The 19787-nt window shown below is 38.0% G+C and overlaps 1 protein-coding gene across 2 annotated transcripts in view; it reads left to right on the top strand.

Annotated features, from left to right (window-relative positions):
* Positions 1-19787, top strand: part of NUDT14 (nudix hydrolase 14) — a 101002-nt gene that overhangs the window by 62781 nt on the left and 18434 nt on the right. Inside the window, exons 1-3 of one of the 2 annotated variants that reach the window (XM_038407992.2) lie at positions 9604-9650; positions 11946-12010; positions 16344-16581. In XM_038407992.2, the coding sequence (XP_038263920.1) occupies positions 9619-9650; positions 11946-12010; positions 16344-16581 (335 nt within the window). In that variant the 5' untranslated portion in view covers positions 9604-9618. Of the gene's footprint in view, positions 1-9603; positions 9651-11945; positions 12011-16343; positions 16582-19787 lie in introns of those variants that run through there. The other variant, XM_038407990.2, reaches the window with a different exon arrangement.

Here is a 19787-nt window from a genome sequence, read left to right as displayed (position 1 = left end):
TCAGAAAGAATTGCTTTTTTAAAATGATATCAGGATTGCTTATAGATATAGCATTACTTATAGATCTTTGTAGTTAGCAGTCATCCCAGGGTTTTTTGTAAGGTTCATTATTGTTAATGAACGACAAGATTTTCAAAACTAGGAGTGAAATTCTGGCCTCGTTGACGTAAATGGGGTCAGCATTTTCCCCAAAGTGTGTAAAATTAGGCTCCCAAATCCATAAATTGACTTGACAGTGTCCCTCTTACAAAAGTGTAGTGGCTTTCTCAGAAACAGCTAAAATACAAATACAAACACCTAAAATAATACAAATTAATAATTAATGCCTGTAAAAATAAACTGAAGTAATAAAACTAAAATTATCTTGAGCCACTAAAACTAGATTGGTGTTTCCATTTAGATCATCCCTCACCCTAATTTTGTTATATTAAGTACACTAAGAGTTTGAAATGTAATACTTCAGTTTTGTGTTCATCAACTTTGTAGAACAATATACCTAGTTCATTTCAGGTTTCAATGACTTCTCTGAAACTGATCCAAGATTTTTTTAAAAAGACAGAATTTAAGAATTTATGAAGGTCAGTAAGCAGTGATAAAAATAGGAACAAGAAATAATGTAGTGTATGAGATGTAGAATTGAAACATGAGCATACAGTGCAGTGGTTGACAAGTAAAAGAATAGCTTTCAGGTTATGAAGTGAATTAGTATAAAGCAAAGGTGATGGAAGTTTACCAGTTTAAACAGATGGGAAAAATCAACATAAAGCACACTTCATGTAAAAGAAAAACTTTGAAGTCACTGTAACATTAGCCACTGGAGTCTGTGGATATTGCCACGTAACTGGGTTATAGTCTTTTGTAACCCTGAACAAAGTCATGTGACTAGAGACAGGCAATATAGAGCATTCTTTTACTAGTACTCTTGTGGCTCCTACCTAAAGCCTAAACACAAGTCAAATGTTACTGATGAGTGGCTCATTAGTTGTCCCTGAATTAAATATATGTTCTTGATGGAAAATCTTACGAAGCCATTCCTGAACATTTTAAGAGAGGGGGGGGAAAAATCACTTCCTTTTAGAATTCAGTATGGGATAAATTCACTTTATGATTACAAAAGTAATCATTATCTTACTTGATATATTTAATAAAAAGTCTCTCTATCCTTTAGCTGCTGTAAAGACTGCTGAAAAATACAGTTTTCCTGAAGGGCTTGAAGGGAAGGATTTGCCAAGTCTGTAGGGAGTCCAAGAAATCAGCATTATACTCTATATAGTCTCCTGCAGATTCCACAGAAATAGTCTGCACTTCTCAACTGCTATTATGTATGGAGAAAAAGGTTCTTGAAACATACTCTTAAAGCTATTATAGATGGGAAGAGAAAAAATAGATATGTACTCAGTTCACTACGACATGCTTTAAATTTAACTCAGTGAAGGGGGTCTGACCTGGCCCTTTTGCATCACCAAGCCCTGCAGTGGCCTTGAGCAATGCAGAGAGAAGGGGCACTGCCAGAAGAGCAGCTTCGCTAGGAGATTTCTGTACTCTTCGTGCCACGAGGGTAGGCCAGATTACAGGTCACTAGAACTACACAAGTGGCATGGAGGAATTGTGGTCACTTTTTCCAGCCCATTGGCTATAGCAAGCAACTGTGGAAACTGCATTGCAGCCATATGCTCTGAGCACATTATGGGAGCAGATTACCATCCCTCTGCCTATTCCCTGTGATAGATCACTGGTGCTGTGTGTGAATGAAGTCAGTTTAATCCCGTGTGTATTTCCTATGTTATGTACGAATGTATTATGATATATTGTGAAATTTCACTTGTCTGTCTTTTTATATAAGAATTAATTTATTTTAACATGAAAACAAATATTATACATCACAGTTGTATGTTTTTGCTGGCTGACGTGCTGCTGTGTGCCATGTCATACTGCTATACCACAAATCATATTTTTCTCTGTAATTTAATGCCTTCAGTTTGCCAGATTATAACTAGAGGCATTTTCATTATCATGTTTCAAGTGATGGTACAGAAGGTGGTGCATATTTCAGCTCAGATAATTATATTATTTGTTTGCCTGTGATAGTCTCAAATAACATGTACTTAGGGCCTTATTTTCAGCTGAGCCTTGGTAGGGCTTCTGTTTATGTGCCTGCAGTTTTACAGGATAGTTGCTATGCTTTCGGTAGTACCTGATTACATCCTCAGGTCTGGCTAGGTCACTGTAATGAGGTAAAATTGCATCCACAATTGTTTCATTAATTTTGTTGTTGACTGTATCTATATTTTTCCTTTATTATGTGGGAATTGGGTAGTAGTGAGCATCCGCTTACATTTAAAAAATTCTACTGAAAATCATTCTTAGGTGGACTGATTTAAAAAATTGTGTATAACTTGGTGCTTAACAAGTAGGTACTGTAGTTAAAATTTATATTTCAAAAGTATATGTTGATGGAATTGTTAACACATCTTAAATAATTGCTACAATTCATTCTCCCACCAGCCTGGTGATTAACCAAACATATGCTTCCTACTTTACGGTATCATGAGCAACTTCCTGCTGCAGTTAGATTTACAGTGAGACAAATCTTCCTTTTCATTTTTTTCAAAGTAATGTTTGTTTTCTTAAATGTGCTTGTCTCATTTTTTATACAGCGTTTACTTAATATTAACTACATTTAAACAATGTTCGAAAATACCTTGGAAGTGTCATCAGAATACATTAGTCTTTTAGACCTCTCTAATTATCTTTTGCCAAATCCACTTTATTTGTGCTTAGTATGAAAGGCTGAATGTTTTTGTCAGGAGCTTATAGCTTTGCTTTTGTGATATGCTGCATTTTAAGCAGCTGTTTGGATTGGTGTTGGCCTTTGAAAAATGTAAAAATGCTTTGAAGGAAGATTTAAATGAACCAGTAAAGATTATGTAAGCACACACACATTCAATCTCAAGGCTTTCTGTATTACAGTTAAAGTTCTGGGAAACTAAAGGAGTTGCATCGAAGGATAAATCAAAGGCTGCAGCTTTATTAAGTCTTCTGAAAATTTAAAGACTGTGTTTTCTCTGGCTTAAACTTCTAGATGCCTGATAAAAGAAAGAAAATACCACTTCAGATATCCCATTATAAATTTCAGGGGCAATTCCAAATATTATTCTGAAGAAATGAAGGGTTAATTTGAGTTGAGAAGTAACGTAGGGTCTGCATGCAATTGCCTGCCCTTTTGTGTTCACAAAGAAAATATTTTTTGGATAGATTGTTCTAGATGAACTGAGCTTCTTTGAATTCTATACCCCAAAAAGTACTTAAGAATGTGACAGGTTTTGGATTGTGTTAGACCTCAATAGAAATTCTAATTTCATTTTTAAAGAAATAGTTTTAAAATTGCATGTATAGACATTTCGTAGCTGAACGGTAAAATTATGCAGTTTCTCTTCATTTCCTTCTCTCTGACTGTAGCTTACTTTTCAAAGCTACTTTATTTCTTACTAATTTTAAAGATGGACTCAATAGGAAGAACAACATGGAGAATTTGGGCTCCACTTTCTGATATGGGAGTGAGCAAAGAAAACCAAAGTCTTGGAACTTCAAGAAAAAACAAGATCAGGCTTTAAAACTGAAATATTTGAAGCAAAACTAAAATGTTTCATTTCCCCCTTCATTTTTTATGTTTTGTTCATTTTATGAACATCTTATCTGTTTTGTTGGTGCTGGTATGTTGGCTCCCTTTCAAGCTGACCTAGGCAAAAACATTTTACGTGAGTTTTTTGTATCCAGAAGTGCTTCATCAGGATCACGTCTATAAAAGGTCATTTCTATAAAGATCTCTGTGGTTGCATGCTGTGCTTGGCTTTTTTCTGTGTACTGTACCAAGAAGAGTCTTAACACTGGATATCACTTGAGAATTGAGATTCTAATTGATTCCATTCCTTGCCCTATTTATTCCTGCATGTCATCTTGGTATTATTTTCCTAGGCATTTTCAGTTCTGACAATTTTTTGTTCTCTTCTCAGACCGATGCCAATTGAGTGCCCACACAATGCTCAGTAATATTCAAAGTAATGTATTCTGCCTATTGCCCTTATCAGGTGCTTCAGAATATTTGCAAGTGGCCTGCAAGAATCATATTCATTATCAATTCAAAATCCTACTGGATTCTTAACCTTTTAGTAAAACAGTCATGAGTGTCTGAGGAAGAAAACTAGTAAGTGGTTTTTTAAAATGTTTTTGTAGTGGGGGAGCTTGGATCATTCTGTATTGATCAGATTATCCTAGATGTCTACAGGATGTGATATTGAGGTGCCTTGATAATGATTAGAGTTACGGAAAGGTCAGTTTCTTTGCCCTTATTATCTCATCAACTTCTTAATATAGTATTAGTGTAAGCTCCTATAGAAACCTGGTCTCCAGCTTCTGGGAATCCTGTTTCAGTCTCATGAAGACATGAGCCATCACTGACTTGCTGCTTTTAGCTGCTGTTATTATTTACTATATATTTTTGCACATTTGCGTTTAAAGTTCCCATTGATGTGATACCCAGGGGCCATTAAAGGCCCTTCTTCCATTAAGAGGTTTTTCAAGTTTTTGTTTCCAATTTATGAAAAGCAATTAGTAAATGCTAGCAATTGCTTATGGATTAACTGTAACCCAAATAATCAAGATAGCAGATTACGAAGCAAATTACTATATGGTGAAATTGTGCCCATACCAGAAAACATACTAACAATCCTGAAAAAAATATGCTCATGGATTTGGCAAAGCAAATTTGAGTTTTGCGCTTGAAAAAATAATAATCTAGTGGAATGGACTAAGCAGACTTTGTATTCCTCTTAGTTTCGGACAAGTAGATCTTTTACTTTTTTTTTTTTTTTATAATATAACCCTTTGGAGATGCTACTTCTAGGAATGTCATAAAATGTGTCAACTTCCACCATTAAAAGGAATTTAGAGTTAGGCCTGATTTTTTTGTTAAGGTGGTAACTCAAAAAGTTTTCTTGCCCAATAATAGAATTATAAAATTTATAGCTGAAGTTCTTGGACAATAAAAGAGTGAACATCCTTCCTATTAATAAGAGTCTTAAATTTGGGAGTATCTTTTTATTTTTTTTTTTCTCAAGAGTTATACCACGGGACTGGGACTTTAGATTCCTGTGTTCTGGTCCCAACTCTGTATGGCCACGGCTAAGTAACTTAAGTTCAATTTACCCATTTTTTAAAATAAGAAGCAAAATACCTGCCTGTCTCAGATGATGTGAAATTTAAAATGTTACTCCTGGGGGAATTCTGTGCCACTATGCATGTGCAGAATTTATGTCCCCTGCATATTTCTTTGCTTCTTGCAGAAAAATGACTTTCTGAAAGGAAAACAAAGGGAAGCCACAAGAATGGTCATGTGGCCCTCTCCAGTAGTATGTTTCAGGTGACCCAGGCAGCCAGCAGAGAGGTAAATCACTTTGGGGCAGAGGGCGGGAATGGGTAAGACCCAGTTGGGGGCTCCTACCCTGCACTGGGTTCAGCTGCTAGTCCTGGCTTGGCTGGGGAGGATGGGACTTCCTCTTCTCCTGCATGGCATCTGGGGCTGGGTCAGACCCACCCCCAGGTTTCTCCCCTGGCAGCAGGAAGCTCTGAAAACTCCCTACACACACACACACACACACACACACACACACACACACACACACACACACACACACACACACACACACACACACACACACACACACACACACTCTCTCTCTCTCTCTCTCTCTCTCTCTCTCTCTCTTCCTGCACCCATTGCTCCTCAGCTGCAGGGGGAGGGATCCATGTATAGGGAGCTGCTCCCCCATCCACCCAACCCCAGTATACCCAGACCCTCCCACCAAGTCTCACCCCTCTGTACTCAGAACCTCCCCAATGAGCCCAACTCCCCTGCACCTGGAGACCCTAACGAGCCACCCACACCCCCACCTCACTGAGCCCCAACCAGCTGTACCTGGATCCCCACCCCACTGAGCCCCACTCCTGCAGCATCTGGACCCCCACTGAGCACCCCATACTCCCCTACCCAGCTCTATCTCTCCACCCCCAGACCCACCCCCGCTGAACCGAAACCACTTTCACCTGGACTCCCCTGCAGAGACCCATTACTCTTGCACACAGAACTCCCCCAACAAGCCTCCGTGCATCCAGATCACCCCGGCACCGGATCCCCCACTGAGTCACCTGCTCCCAGATTGCCCTACACAGAAGCCTCTCAACCCTGGACCCCCCACTCTAAGCCCCTCCACACTTGGCTCCTGCCTTGCTGAACCTGCCTGCCCACTCCTGGTGCACCTGGCACAGAGGGGCAGGGCCGTGGCGTGTTTCTTGGGCAGACTCAGTCTTTGTGCTATTTCAGGGTTTGCTGCAGCCTCACTGCTGAGTCCGTGTCCCAGGGCAGAGAGCTGGACAGTGATCTCCCACCTCTGTGCAACCAGTGGCCTGTGTTCCCCAATGGCATGTTGGAGCCTTCACATTTATTTAACAAATAAAATTTGCAGAATTTTAAAATATCGTGTGCAGAATTTTTAATTTTTTGGTGCAGAATGCCCTCAGGAGTATTAAATGGTTGACTCTAATGAGCTTTGAGATTCTTGGCTGAATGGTGCTATATAAGTGTCATTACTGGCCTGTCAGTACTGGTCTCTCTCTGAACAAATGCCATATTAAACACCAAGTCCAAGTCGACATCATCATTTATTTTAAGTCCAGTCCCCTGTGCTGCGGCAGGACCAAATGAACCTAGATCATAATAAAGCCATCACCAATTTTTCATATATTTATGGAAAAATAAAACCAGTGACCCAGACCATCCCAGGGAACCCTGCACACAAGGGGATCCTTGTTTGGGCATAACTCATCTGTCCCATGTGGAACAGATGATTTTCTGCCTGCACAGCTTTGCTTCTTGGGAACCACAGGGGAAATGGACACTTTGCATGAGCAGCTGAAGGGGGCATGCGATCTCCCACCAACCCTGCAGTCATCACTTGTACTAGCTTATGATACCTTTTCTGCCACTCCTCTCTGCTAAGTTTAGTCCTTGGGGCAGCTGCAGTCACAGTTACTGTGAAGAATCCTAACCCGCTTTCAGATCCAAGGTGATCTGTGTGGCTTGGTATCTCATTCTGAGGGGAAACAAACATTAGCCTGCTCCTAGAATGATCCTGGAAGCATTTTGAGGGGTTTTCTTTTCCTGTAGCCTCCTTCCACAGGGTGAGCAAGGGCAGTATTAGTCATATGTTCACTCTGTAGCTTGTTTTGAAATGATAGAGACCAGTTCTAGAGCTACCATCTTACACCTGGAATGAGTTTTTCCTTGGGAATGACCTTTAAATTTTCCAGGAAAGACAAACAAAAACAACAAAATAAATCCTGTGCATCTTTTTGTCATGTGTGCACACAAAATCTATTGTTAGACTAGGATCTTTGATATCAATATCAGATTAAATTCTGTGCAGACCTCGTACATTCCAAGGAAAGTTTACAGTTTTCCTGTTCTTGTGGTTCCGTGTCATTGCTCTCATAACATAAAACTTGGGCTGGGTTAATTTTTTATGTATTATGCTGCCAACCATTAATCACATGGTTTGCTTTGTACATTTGCATTTTTACTTTTTATCATTTTAAAATCTATATTGTATATAGACTACTTTAAACCAAGGTTAACTGTAATGCTCTTTTAAGAAATTGCTATGAAACATCAAACATGCATATAAATGTGTTACAGTATTTGGCCAATTAAAGACTGTTACAATTCTGGCTTACAACACATTAGGCCCGTTCCACAGCATATATATACCATCCAAAAAAATCTTCAGAGTAATTTTTTAAAATAAATTCTCTCTCTCTCTCTCTCTCTCTCTCTCTCTCTCTCTCTCTCTGAGATAATATATGCATGCTTAAGGATGTTTTTGTACCTTTAGAGGGCCAGATTCTCCATCTGAATCCACACACGTGGAGTCCCATTGAATTCATTGGGGGCTCTTTGTGGGCTCAGGCATCTACCCATGAAAATCCAGTTGGATGATTTGGGCCCCACTTAGTGGATTTTTCCAATACCTGATCCCCTGATTTTAGCAGCATGGAGTTTCACAAGTAAAAAGGTACAAGCCTCATCATAAGCTGTGAAAGTATATTTCATGGTCTCAAGGATGAGGTTTGATGGATTTAAAAAAAAATCATACCAAATTGCACTCTTAAGCAAATGCATCTCTGAGAGATTTAAATCTTAACTTATTAGGTTGTGACTCTCAAGTTGTGTAAGGAAACATTAGAATTCATTTGCTGTAATTTTAAAAAAGCTATAAACGTTAAACATTGTGTTCAGAATTTTGTCAATCTCTGAGAAAATTAAAAGTAATGAAGAAAAATGTTCTACAAATCTGTGGCATCTCTGTGCCTTTTTGTCTCAAGATGGTGTGAGAGACAGACAATTGTAATAACTTGGTACTACTCAATTCCAGTTTAATTTGATCTTGTTCCTTAATTTTGACAGATTGTTTTCAAGTTTCCCATCTGTTCCGTAGATATCTCAGATGACTGAATCTTAGGAAAATGTCTAATAGCTGATCCTTCTAAGTAGATGCATATAAATGTCTTCTAAGTAGATGCAAGTTATTTAATGTGATATCTTCCTCTCCAGATGCTAAGGAGGCCCAACCAAAGTAAAGGTTGGACCTGCATTAGGGGTATAAGGAAGGCTATACAGCCTTAGAAGCTAGTCTATCCTTCAAAGGGTCTCCACTATCCCGTCTAACTTTACACTGTTGATTCAACTTCTCAGGTGACTTGTACTGTTTTGTAGCCACAATATAAAAGAAGGAAAGTTGTGACATGCCCCAGGGTGCAGTCTGGACTATGGAACCACTGTGCCCCCTTTAACTCTCCAGCCCAGGCTGTCTCCGACACTACTATGCTAGTGAAAAGCATACCCTGCAGGCTCTGTTCACTCAGCCATCAGCATGCAGAGGCATGCCCAGCAAAGTACATGAATCCTCTCCCCAGCCACTCATGAACTGTATACAGAGAGACACCAGCAAATTCCCGTCAGCCCCAGCCTTAGCCTTGCAACAGAAATGTGCCTTTTACACTGCTCAAGGCCTTCTTGAGCAATGAAAGCTCATTAATTAGTTTGTTATTCTGTCAAAGGGTAGTGGACATTCACCAGCCTTTGTAACCTGAATAGATTCCCCAAACTTCAATCAAAAACATATTGGCTTAGATAAAACATTAGAATAAGTTTATTAACTAAAGAAAGATAGATTATAAGTGATATAGGCATAGAAGTTCAGAATTGGTTACAAAAAGAAATAAAAGATAAAATCGCTGTCTAATTCCTAAACTATATCAAGCTAAATCCAATTTGAAGTAATGAAGTTTCTCTTACCCAAAAACCCTACAGCAGTCTGTAGCCTTTCCAGTTAGGAACATTCCCCCATCCAAATGTTTCTTCGTCTTCCAAACGATCTTGTTGCCTTCAGCATAGGTGAGGGAAGAGAGGTGAAGTGGTGATGTCATTGTCCCTTATTTTATAATCTCTTCCAGGTGCTGGAAACATCCTTGCTGTGTCATGGTGGTTAGGCAGCCCCATGGTGTATGTGCTCAAACAACTATCTTTCATATAAATTGTAAATCTCTTGTTTACAACTCCCTTGCTGGTGAAGGGCTGGTGATGGCTGCTTAACACCTGGCTGGATGTTGGTCGCTCCTTTGTTGCTACTGAAGAGCTAGTCTGTGGGCATTTCCCAGTCTTACAATGTGTTTCAGTAACAAACATATAGTAAAATCTCATCTTCATATACAGTGATACATTTGCACCAAACAGTGATGTTCAACAGATTATAACTTTCCAAATATCTCAGAAGACATACTTTGTACAAAACATATTGTAACACATACTTAATCATATAACAGTGGTGAATATTGGGGTTTAGGGTGCTTTTTGAGGTACAGTCCATCACAGAAGTTCAATAGAGCAACAAACAAAAAACTACTCTTATAGGGACAGAATAGTATCCAAAAAAACAAAAAAGAAAGAGAAATTAAACATAGTCAAAGAACAATGCTGTGGAAGGTCACATAATATACCGCAGTCCAGCAAACTGAAATATTTTACAGCTTCAGACTTAAATTCAGTCCTTCTTTCTTTACACAATATTTGGCTGATAGCCTAATATTCAACCAGAGAGAGAATCTCTCTCTGTAAACAGAAAAAAAATATCCAGCCGTGCACAATAGCACAAAAAAGCTGTGTCACTCAGTTAAATTACCCTGCAAATGACATCTGGGGCAGGAGCCATCAGTATCCAACAGAGGTGTCTGTGTATCTGTCACCTGAGCTGAGCCAAGTGCAGGTTTCTAATAGGAGCAGCAGCACTCACTGGGGGCAGTCCCTCTTTATGGCCTACCATCAACTTTCTCCAATGACAACTGAACATTTCCACTTATGTCCTGTAAGTGTGTGTTTACATTATGGTTGCACTATTGGCATTTGCATGTTTCAGGTGGGTTTGCCCAGTTACAGACTTTAAGAGCATGACAAAGGTGCATTTTGCCCAGATTTGGACTTCATGACGGAGTATACAGCAGTTTTTTTTCTTTGTTGCACAACATTGTAGATTTGGAGGTGTGCATTAGTTGCTGGAGTTATGTTATCTTTCCAAATGGGATTAAAATCAGTGTGGGTGAGGAGTTGTTTTTGCCCTCTTATGTCCTTGCACAGGGGTCAGCCAAATTCCAGCACCTAGTGCCCCAATATGTACATTAGGGTCTAGTTTAAAATAGATTTCTATATAGATAACTTACTCTTGGTATAGAAATGCTCTAAATAATCATTTTGACATTAGATGGAATTTAAAATACTGCTAAAGTTTCATAAAGATTTTGTATCTTAGTTGTCCCTTTAGTTTATATTCCTAGTAGTTTAAAAAAAAACTAGTAGCAACTGTTTTTGTTAGTAAATCCATAGTAAAAATGTATAGACATCATAATTATATTGCAATATTTGCAGGCTGCAGTCAAGTATTCAACAATATTTGAATCATTAACTTAACCCACTGGATTGAAGAACTGTATGATTCATTGAATAATAAATGATCTTTCCAGTGATATGTACTGCACCTAGGCATTGCGGATGTAGGGCTGACACCATGATGATGAGAGTGGTATAAACTTGCTTTTGTGAGTTTTAAAGGGACACCCAATTAGCAATCACAGTTTCATCTGAAAATGTTAACTTGTGTGTTACAAATAAAACCTAAGATTATTACAATGGAAAGAAATTAGAGACAGAAAAATAATTCTCTACTTTTTCGGTACTCTGTGAAGTATCAGTTTGTTTCCCCAGTATGGTGAGTTAGTCAGTTATACGTGAGTCTTTCATATAGAAATGGGAGAAAAATCTTCAAAAAAATTTGTGAAACACAAAAAACTGGTAGTAGCAGAAACTATTTATAACTTTCAGAGTAGCAGCCGTGTTAGTCTATATTCGCTAAAAGAAAAGGAGTACTTGTGGCACCTTAGAGACTAACAAATTTGAGTGTAGCTACAGCTCACGAAAGCTTATGCTCAAATTTGTAAGTCTGTAAGGTGCCACAAGTACTCCTTTTCTTTTTATTTATAACTTGATTTTGCAAATAGGTAGACTTGTGTTCTTAGTCTTTTTTTTTTTTTTTTTCCCCTGCAAAGTGACTTAAGAGTGGATAAAGTCAATTGTGTTTTGGGGCCTGATTCTAAATCCACTGAAATCACTGGATTTTGTATCAGGCCATTGTTGCATTGAACTGTTAATGAACATCACACATGTCTATATAGTTAAAAATAAAAGTCATGGGATGTAAGGTTAATAATACTGCATTAATCCATACTGGTTTATTCAGAGTGCATTGATTTGTTTTTTGTTTTTTTTTTTCCCTCTTCCTTAGTGTCTCAATCCTGATATTTAATTCCTCTCGGCAATGCTTTGTTATGGTGAAGCAGTTCCGCCCAGGTAATCCTCTTCTTTAGCTTTACTTTTGCTCTCAAGTGAAGCAAGCTATTAAGGGTTTAGCAGTTAAAAGTTGGGGGTGTACGGATAGTTGTGATAAAATCTTTGTTCCATATGCTATTCCTTTGTACTATAGCCCACTCTATTCTCTAGATCAACATTCCACAGAATAGGAATTGCCTTACTAGATGAAACCAGTGATCCAGATAGTCCATTAGTCTGTCTTTGGCTTTAACTACTGCAGTGCTTCAGGGGAAGTTCCAAACAGCCCTGTAGTAAGCAATTATGGAATAAACTGCTCCTTTAGGAAGTTTCTTCTTGACCTATGGTAATTAGCAGATGGCTTATGCCCTGAATCATTTAGTTTTATGTTTCTTATTTAAAAAAAAATCTATCTAATATGAGGCAGTATATACTTGGGAATTTAAAACAAACCTCAAAATTAGGGAATATTGATTCTGTGCACAAATATATTTTTGCTTTATTGTATTCTGCAATGTAATAAGTAGATTATTGGCTCTCTTACTTGTAAGAGGGGTTGATACCTTAAGAAAGAATCTATTTAAATTAATTTTAGTGTTTTTGTATCAATTGTTATAACTTCTGACAGTATTTATTTTTTTGGAGGTTAAAAATAAGATGCTGAGGAAAAATACATGTTGGTTTTAACCAAAAAAAAAAAGAGAGAGAATCTAAAAGATATTTCTCTCTTTTTATCTTTGTTGCTAAGAGACTGTTTCAAGACCATTCTGGTAGATGTCACTGGAAACTTTCTGGTGCAGTGTCTTACCATTCGCACTTGCCTATAGTGATTGACGGGCAGTTCAGTGTAAAGCAATAATATTGTAACTTGTAGCTCATGTTTTCATTCAGCACTCTGTTGCCTATTGTAAGGAATAGGATTTATTTATATGCTTATTTAAAATCCTTATGTCTTTTATTTGCAATCAAATGAAACTGCTAGTATGGCTAATACTCTCTTTGGGGCATTCTTAGGCAGCTCTAACTGCAAATATCTTTCATGATGCCTTTTTTCTAATGACTTTACAAAATTCACTCCTGTGCAGAGAGGGCACAAGGCTCAATGCACACATTAGCCTTTTAGTACTATGCAAGACAGAGCTGGACACATTTTGTCTTTGAATCAGGTCTAATGCATAATAAAGTTAATTGTTTTTGCAAATAAAATACTGTAATATATAGTGTAATAAAATAGATTCTTTTCAGGATGAATTTCTCATGACAAGAGAACCACATTAAGCTGCTAGATAATATGAAATTAGGTTGGTCCATAAGCAAAGGGAATAGAGAAAACTGACTAAATGTAATACTCTAAGTGTTCTGGCCAAGTGGATACCTCCAGCGTTCCATCTCCATGGAAATCTCAGATTCTCCTGGCCCTAGAAGGCCTAGTCTCCAAAAAGCCTTCTGTTTTGATGTTACATTCACAGAGATCAGAGAGGGCCCTGACTGTGCTCAGAATGGCTGGCCTTCTGTGCAAATGGGCAGTCAAACATTCCGGTGCAGCTACAGCTCATACCCACTCCCACCAGAGTATTTGTGATAGGGTTAGATTTCCATTGCCTGGGGATGATCTGCCATACTGTCTGTAAAAATGCATAAATTAAGTGATGGTTCTCTCTCTGTGTCCTATTTGCTCCCCTGTCAGAATCCCAACAGAAAGAGAATAGGGGAAGGGCACATTTCTATGGATATATGAGTATTTGAATGATCAGCAGCAGTTTAAATCACTAGGTATGTCTACTACAAGTGTGACTGTTGTATACCTGTGTCTGCCCCTCCTCAGACAGACAAGAAGGTAGGACTAATTAACTCTTCTGCTAAAATGAAAATCTAAAAGAATGCTGCAGTAGTTTCCACTTTAGTCCCTTATGGATGCCCCATTGAGAGACTCTAGATATCATTAATTTGATAGTCAACGGACCACATCTTTCCAAATACAATTAAACAGTATGCAACTGGAGAAGACTTGGGTTAGTAGCACTAAACATACACCATCGGATTTTCAAGTTAACGTATAACAATCTTTCAGTGGGTTGTAAGTATTTGCTGTTACAGTGACTCAAAATACATAGCAAGGCTTGTCACCAGCCAGGTTTTACCACATAGGGCTCCCAAAACAATCGGTGAAAACAAAAAGAAATCAAAAGTTGAAACAGCAAATCAGTTCCCTCCCTGATCTGCTAAATTCCAGAAGCCTCTCCAAATCTGTACTACTGACTCCCCAATCTTTTTCCTTGGAGAGCAAGCAAACCTTTTGTTTCAGTTACTTGAACGGGTTTGTTTTGGGTAACAATATCACCTGGTTTGACTAAGGCAGTTCAGCTCTCTTCCCTGTGCCCCAGCTATACAGGAAAGAACTCACATAGTTAGGACTTTCCACTATGAGAATCCACAGATCTTGCCTGCATGCTGGATCATTAATCAAGATTCATGATTAGGGCACTACCAAATTCACTGCCATGAAAAGCGCGTCATGGACCTGTGAAATTTGTTAGAGTAATTCTGAGCTGAACTGCAGTTGTGTGTACTGGAGGTATTTAGCTGCCTTGTCTCAAGTCAAGACTGGTGGAATCTGACCTCAATAACCACATCATGGCATTTTCCCAATTAAAGAAAGAAACATTTTGGATATTTTCCCATATTAACTATCTGAGACAGACATCTTAGATTTTGGATGTTAGAGCAAACACATTAAAAATTCCCCCAGATTTGTTCAGTAAGGTCCAACAAATAATGCCAGATCCTCATCTTGGGTAAATTGTCATATGTGCTATGGCACATATGCTATGGCAGTTTACATCAGTTAAGGATGTGTCTTCAGGATCTCCTTGACTTAAACCAAGTACCCTCAGTAGTGGGCTACTTCTTTGGGAGTAATATTCCTTTATAACCAAAGATAAAAAGGGACAGTGAAACATTGGACAAAGTTCAGTTGCTAACATTAAATTTGTCCTCTCTTATGTAACAGAGTTTTAATATTTGGAATGAGACTTAAACAAGAAACATGCACTTTTTTTCCTACTTGAAACCATGTTACACTTATAGTATATTTTAAACATTTATTAAGGTATAATAACTGTCACAGATTATTAGATAAAACAGCAGTTTTCATGCTGGGTATCTTATAACATTTATATATCATGTTTTTCCTACATTAGTATCAGATTTGTTAATAAAAGGAAGGGATGAAAATGGGAAACTTTGCAAAGAAGAGACAAATGGAGCTACATCTGTAAAAAAAAAAAAAAAAAAAAAAAAAAAAAAAAAAAAAGTTTGAATGGCTCTATATTTTTGGTAGTGCTTCTCTGTATTTTAGGACCCAATCCTGCAGGCTTTACTTAGTAAAAATGTCCACTGAGATCAGTGAGAGTTTTGACTAAAGACTGTAGAATCTGGCCCTTAGTATTTCCTTTAGGAGTGTATTACAGTGACAGCTGTTTCTAGATTAATGCAAAAGGTCCTTTGCAAATTCCACTCAAGAATCTGTGCAAGGAACTATATGTTCAAAAGAGGATTTTTCAAACAAACATACATGCTTTTCATAACCCTGTCCAAATAACAGCTGAGTTGACAGGCTGAAAGATTCATCATTGTGCACATGGTACAGAATGTACAGACCAACTTCCCAGCAGAGATAAATGCATAGATTAAAAGAAACTCTGATATGTATATTGGCAACAAATGGAAGCTGTTTTGAACAATAGATTTTTGGGTTTAACCAGCTGCACCAGTTTTGGTAGCATGTATGAGACTTCCATATCAATATAAGCAGAACTAATATTCAAAGGACCATTTCACAGAAATGAAATAGAAAACAAAAATTCCACTGCTATTTTATTTTTCTCTCTTTTTTTTTTTTTTACTAAAAATCAACTATTGATTGCCCCATCAATAGTTAATGCTTCACAATTAAGCACTTATGTACCTTTATGATATATTGTGGAAACAGATTTTCAAAAGGTATGAAATATTGCATGCTCCAGTCGCTTTTGTGGGTAGTTATTGTAGCCTGTCACAATATATGCAAATCATAGAATTTATTCACACAAAACCCATCGTTTGTGTGTAAAAGTAATAATGTGCAAAAGTTGTGTGTGAATGTGATTTTTGTGCACACACCAATGCAGGCATCTTTTAGAATGTAGCCCTACATGATTTATTGTGTCTATTAGTTGGATTTGTTATAAATTGTATGGTGAAATTCCCTTTGAGTAAGGGGTCTTTTTATGTCACTTGAAATGATATGGTAAGAGTAGATTTTTCCAAGCACAGTTGTTTGTTCTTTTGCCTTTTTTTTTTTTTTTTTTTTTAGCTGTTTACATGTGTGAAATGGAACGGCACCGGCCTCAAGACTTTCAAAGTAAAGACCAGGATAGCTGGTGTCCTCTATTGGATCCCTTACCAGCTACAGAAGGCGTGACCTATGAACTCTGCGCTGGCATAGTAGACAAGCCAGGACTTTCTTTGGAGGAAATTGCATGCAATGAAGTCTTAGAAGAGTGTGGTTATGACGTTCCCATTACAAACTTGAAGAAAATCACTTCGTTCAGGTAAATAGCAGCCAAGTTGATGCTTTGTATTTAATCTTTTTCAAATGACAATTGTTAGAATAGCCTAGGGGTAAATTAATTTCCTTGCCAAAGCAATGAGCTGGGAGAAACAGCTATCCACGATTGCTTAAGGATGTAAATACCAAGAAGAAGAAGAATTATTTAGGGAGCTATAAAGGGCAATAAACTGAGATTAATGAGATGAAATTCAAACTGAGGAAAATTGGGCTAGTAAAAACTATTAGAGTGGGGAATAGAGAACCCAAGGGAATTGGTGGAAAACCCATTGCTTGGGGCTCTTAAACACTGAGTGGTTGAAGTGCTAGAAAGTGTATTGTAAGAAACAATCCTATACTCACAGGATGATAGGCTAGCTGACCTATTAGATCTTTTCCATCTCTGATTTCCTTTATTCTAATTAAAAACTGAGCTGCACAACATGGGCTATGAGCCTACATTGATGGGACCCCAGCATGAGGGTTTGTGCCACTGGATTTGTTCGCAGGATCAGGGCTGTAACTGAAGCTTATATGAAATATGTATTAGGATGCATTTTATATCACTTTATTGCTGATGCTGTTATGAATGTTTTTAATTTCGGTGTAAAATATTTTAATAAATTACATCAGAAATAGGAGGAGAATATATTTGTGCTGTTTGGAATTAAAGAAATGTCAAGAATTAAATAACTTCAGAAGAAAATGTTTTCACAGTCTTATTGCCATTATATCTCCCTACCAGGCTGTAGCATTGTTAAAGGCATCTGTTACCATTATCCAAAATACATGTACAAATTAACAGAGAGTGGCTGCAGGTTTTTTACTTCATTTTTATTTGACAGCTCTATTGAACTAGACCCTGTCATTGGTTTTTAAATTGGGAATTGAATACAAATCCACAGCTGTCAATCCTGGCAAATGTTATTTCCTGCTGGATTAACAAGCAATGCTTCTGATGGAGGAGGGTGTGAGGGGTGAATCATAGGAGTTGTCTCTTGAAACTCCTTGAAGCTAGGGTAGGGGTTTGTTCTACTGAAAGAAACCATGCTTTCTAGAATTAATAACAAAAGCTGTTCATAGTATTTTGTATTTTGTGTGACATTGATGTGCTGTACCGACACAGATACCTAAAAAAATCTTCTAAAAAATAAGTTGTGACCCTATTTCCATTGTAAACCCTCCATTTTTAGGGTTTATGATTCAATAGTATAAATTCCCATTTAGCTGAAACATCATACATTCTCAGTTAACATGTCTTTTCATTTTACAGAATATTTTTTTTTAGTTGAGTTGCCCGGGTTTTACTTGCAGTGTGACTCCCAAATAAAATACACTTTTTAGTGTGGTGATTTAATTTTTAAGGCCCTTGTCCTGCATTGTGGTCCCAATGGGCACAGCAGTTAGCCTGTGCGGAGGTCTACCGAGTGGGGCTCCAGGCAGGTGGAGTGATTCACTTTTGTGAATCAAAATGCAGGATTGTGGCCCTAAAATGATATTTTTCTGGCATTTATTTTTCACCTTGGAATAGGGTTTGTTTCAATTAAACACAAATGTATTTAGGTCACCTGTTGGATTTTTTTAAAAATCTGCACTGCCACATAGGAGACAGAATTGATTCCAAGTCCTGTGTTCCTGCTCCCTTAGAAGGAACATGTTCCGCTCCTGTAGGGGAGAAGGGCTTTTGCATCATTTGTGTCTGGGTCCTGTTCACTCTTCCTCAGCTTGCAGCGTAGTGGTCCAACATGAGCCTTGAGTATTGGCTGTAAAGGCAGAATATGAGAATTGTTCCCCTCTGTCAGGGACATTGAGTGCCTCCGGAGTAAGTGGGGAGAACACTAAGCATACCAATATCAATGTTTGAAAAAATAGCTGTTCTTCAGATTGTTGAAATGCATTCTAGATAGTATCTTTATCAACCTTCTAAAGGCCAATATAAAATGCTGACATAAGACATTATAATGGCTAGTATGTGTTCTTTCAGTGATTTCTGGATTAACATATAGTACATTAATCAGATCCATTATTATGGTATATCATCTCAGTGATCTATATAACAATTTTTCCATTAAGTATTTATTGACCCAGTATTTCAGGTCAGTATTGTGCAGAGTTCTTCACATTGTACAGCCTTACGTTTTCAGTCCGCACTGCTTTGTTCCTGGGAGGGATCTCAACAGACTTGCACTTGTGAAATCAGTTTGATGTGAACTAAGAGGAAGTTGTCTGGACATACAGTAAACAGTAGCATGTCAGTGCTCATTCTGAATTTCCTTCTTGTGGAAGTTTGAATTTAAGCAGTGAACAGTAATCTAATCTAGTTTTTATTTGTTTTCATAAGTGAAGCCACTATTTTAGTACAATAAAATTAGGAACATTTTAAAGTTATGACTAGAAAAGTGACTATGCAAGAGTAACACCTTCTTACCCAACAGCATGACAGCTATTGTGGGTGAGACTGCAGCTTGCCCTATGGGCCTACATAGGCAGTCAGAGGTTATAAAGTTTTAAGATCAATCCCCTGCCTGGGCTTCCCATACTTATGCAGGTGGGAGGGGAATAGGAGGGTGGGGTGTGGGGTTGTGAGCAGAGCCTTTACTCTGCCCCTCCTGATATGCTGACCATCACAGCGGCTACAGAACAGAGGAGAAAGTAATCTGCTGCTGTTATAGTCCAGGAGCATGAGTGTAACAGGAAGTGAATTATGGCTTTTAGAGACAAAATTTGTTGTCTAGTCTGCTCTGGGGGCTTTGGAGTTATGTATCATCTCTTAGTCAGGGGCAGCTTGCATAATCAGTCTAGCTTTCTGCTATCTGAGTATTATAGTTGGGGCTGGTAGCCCCACCTATTACTAAGACTGCCAGACAGTTCCTATTATAAAGATTCTGTTTTCGATTGCTTATAATTTTGCCAAACTTTAAGCATTTGGGCTGAAATTTTATATGTTGAGTGTCTGCATCAGGCTGATTTTTTTTTTTTTCCCAGCCAAAATGGTTCAACCATTTCTGAGAACCAGTCTAGTGAAACATATTTTGCTTTGACTATGTTCAAAAACATTCTGGTGCCCTCTTCTTTGAGAATCTTTAGCACTCCGATACTTTGGAGTACTAGAATACAGTCCCCTCCAGAGCCTTGAATGAAACCCATGATGTCTGAGTTTCACCATTCCTATGCATTCCTATGAAACCCACTCGCAAAGTGTCTCATCCC

This window comes from Dermochelys coriacea, chromosome 6, assembly GCF_009764565.3.
Source record: "Dermochelys coriacea isolate rDerCor1 chromosome 6, rDerCor1.pri.v4, whole genome shotgun sequence".
NCBI lineage: Eukaryota > Metazoa > Chordata > Testudines > Dermochelyidae > Dermochelys > Dermochelys coriacea.
Note: the sequence above shows the minus strand (reverse complement) of the source record. Positions and strands in the feature narration are given on the sequence as shown.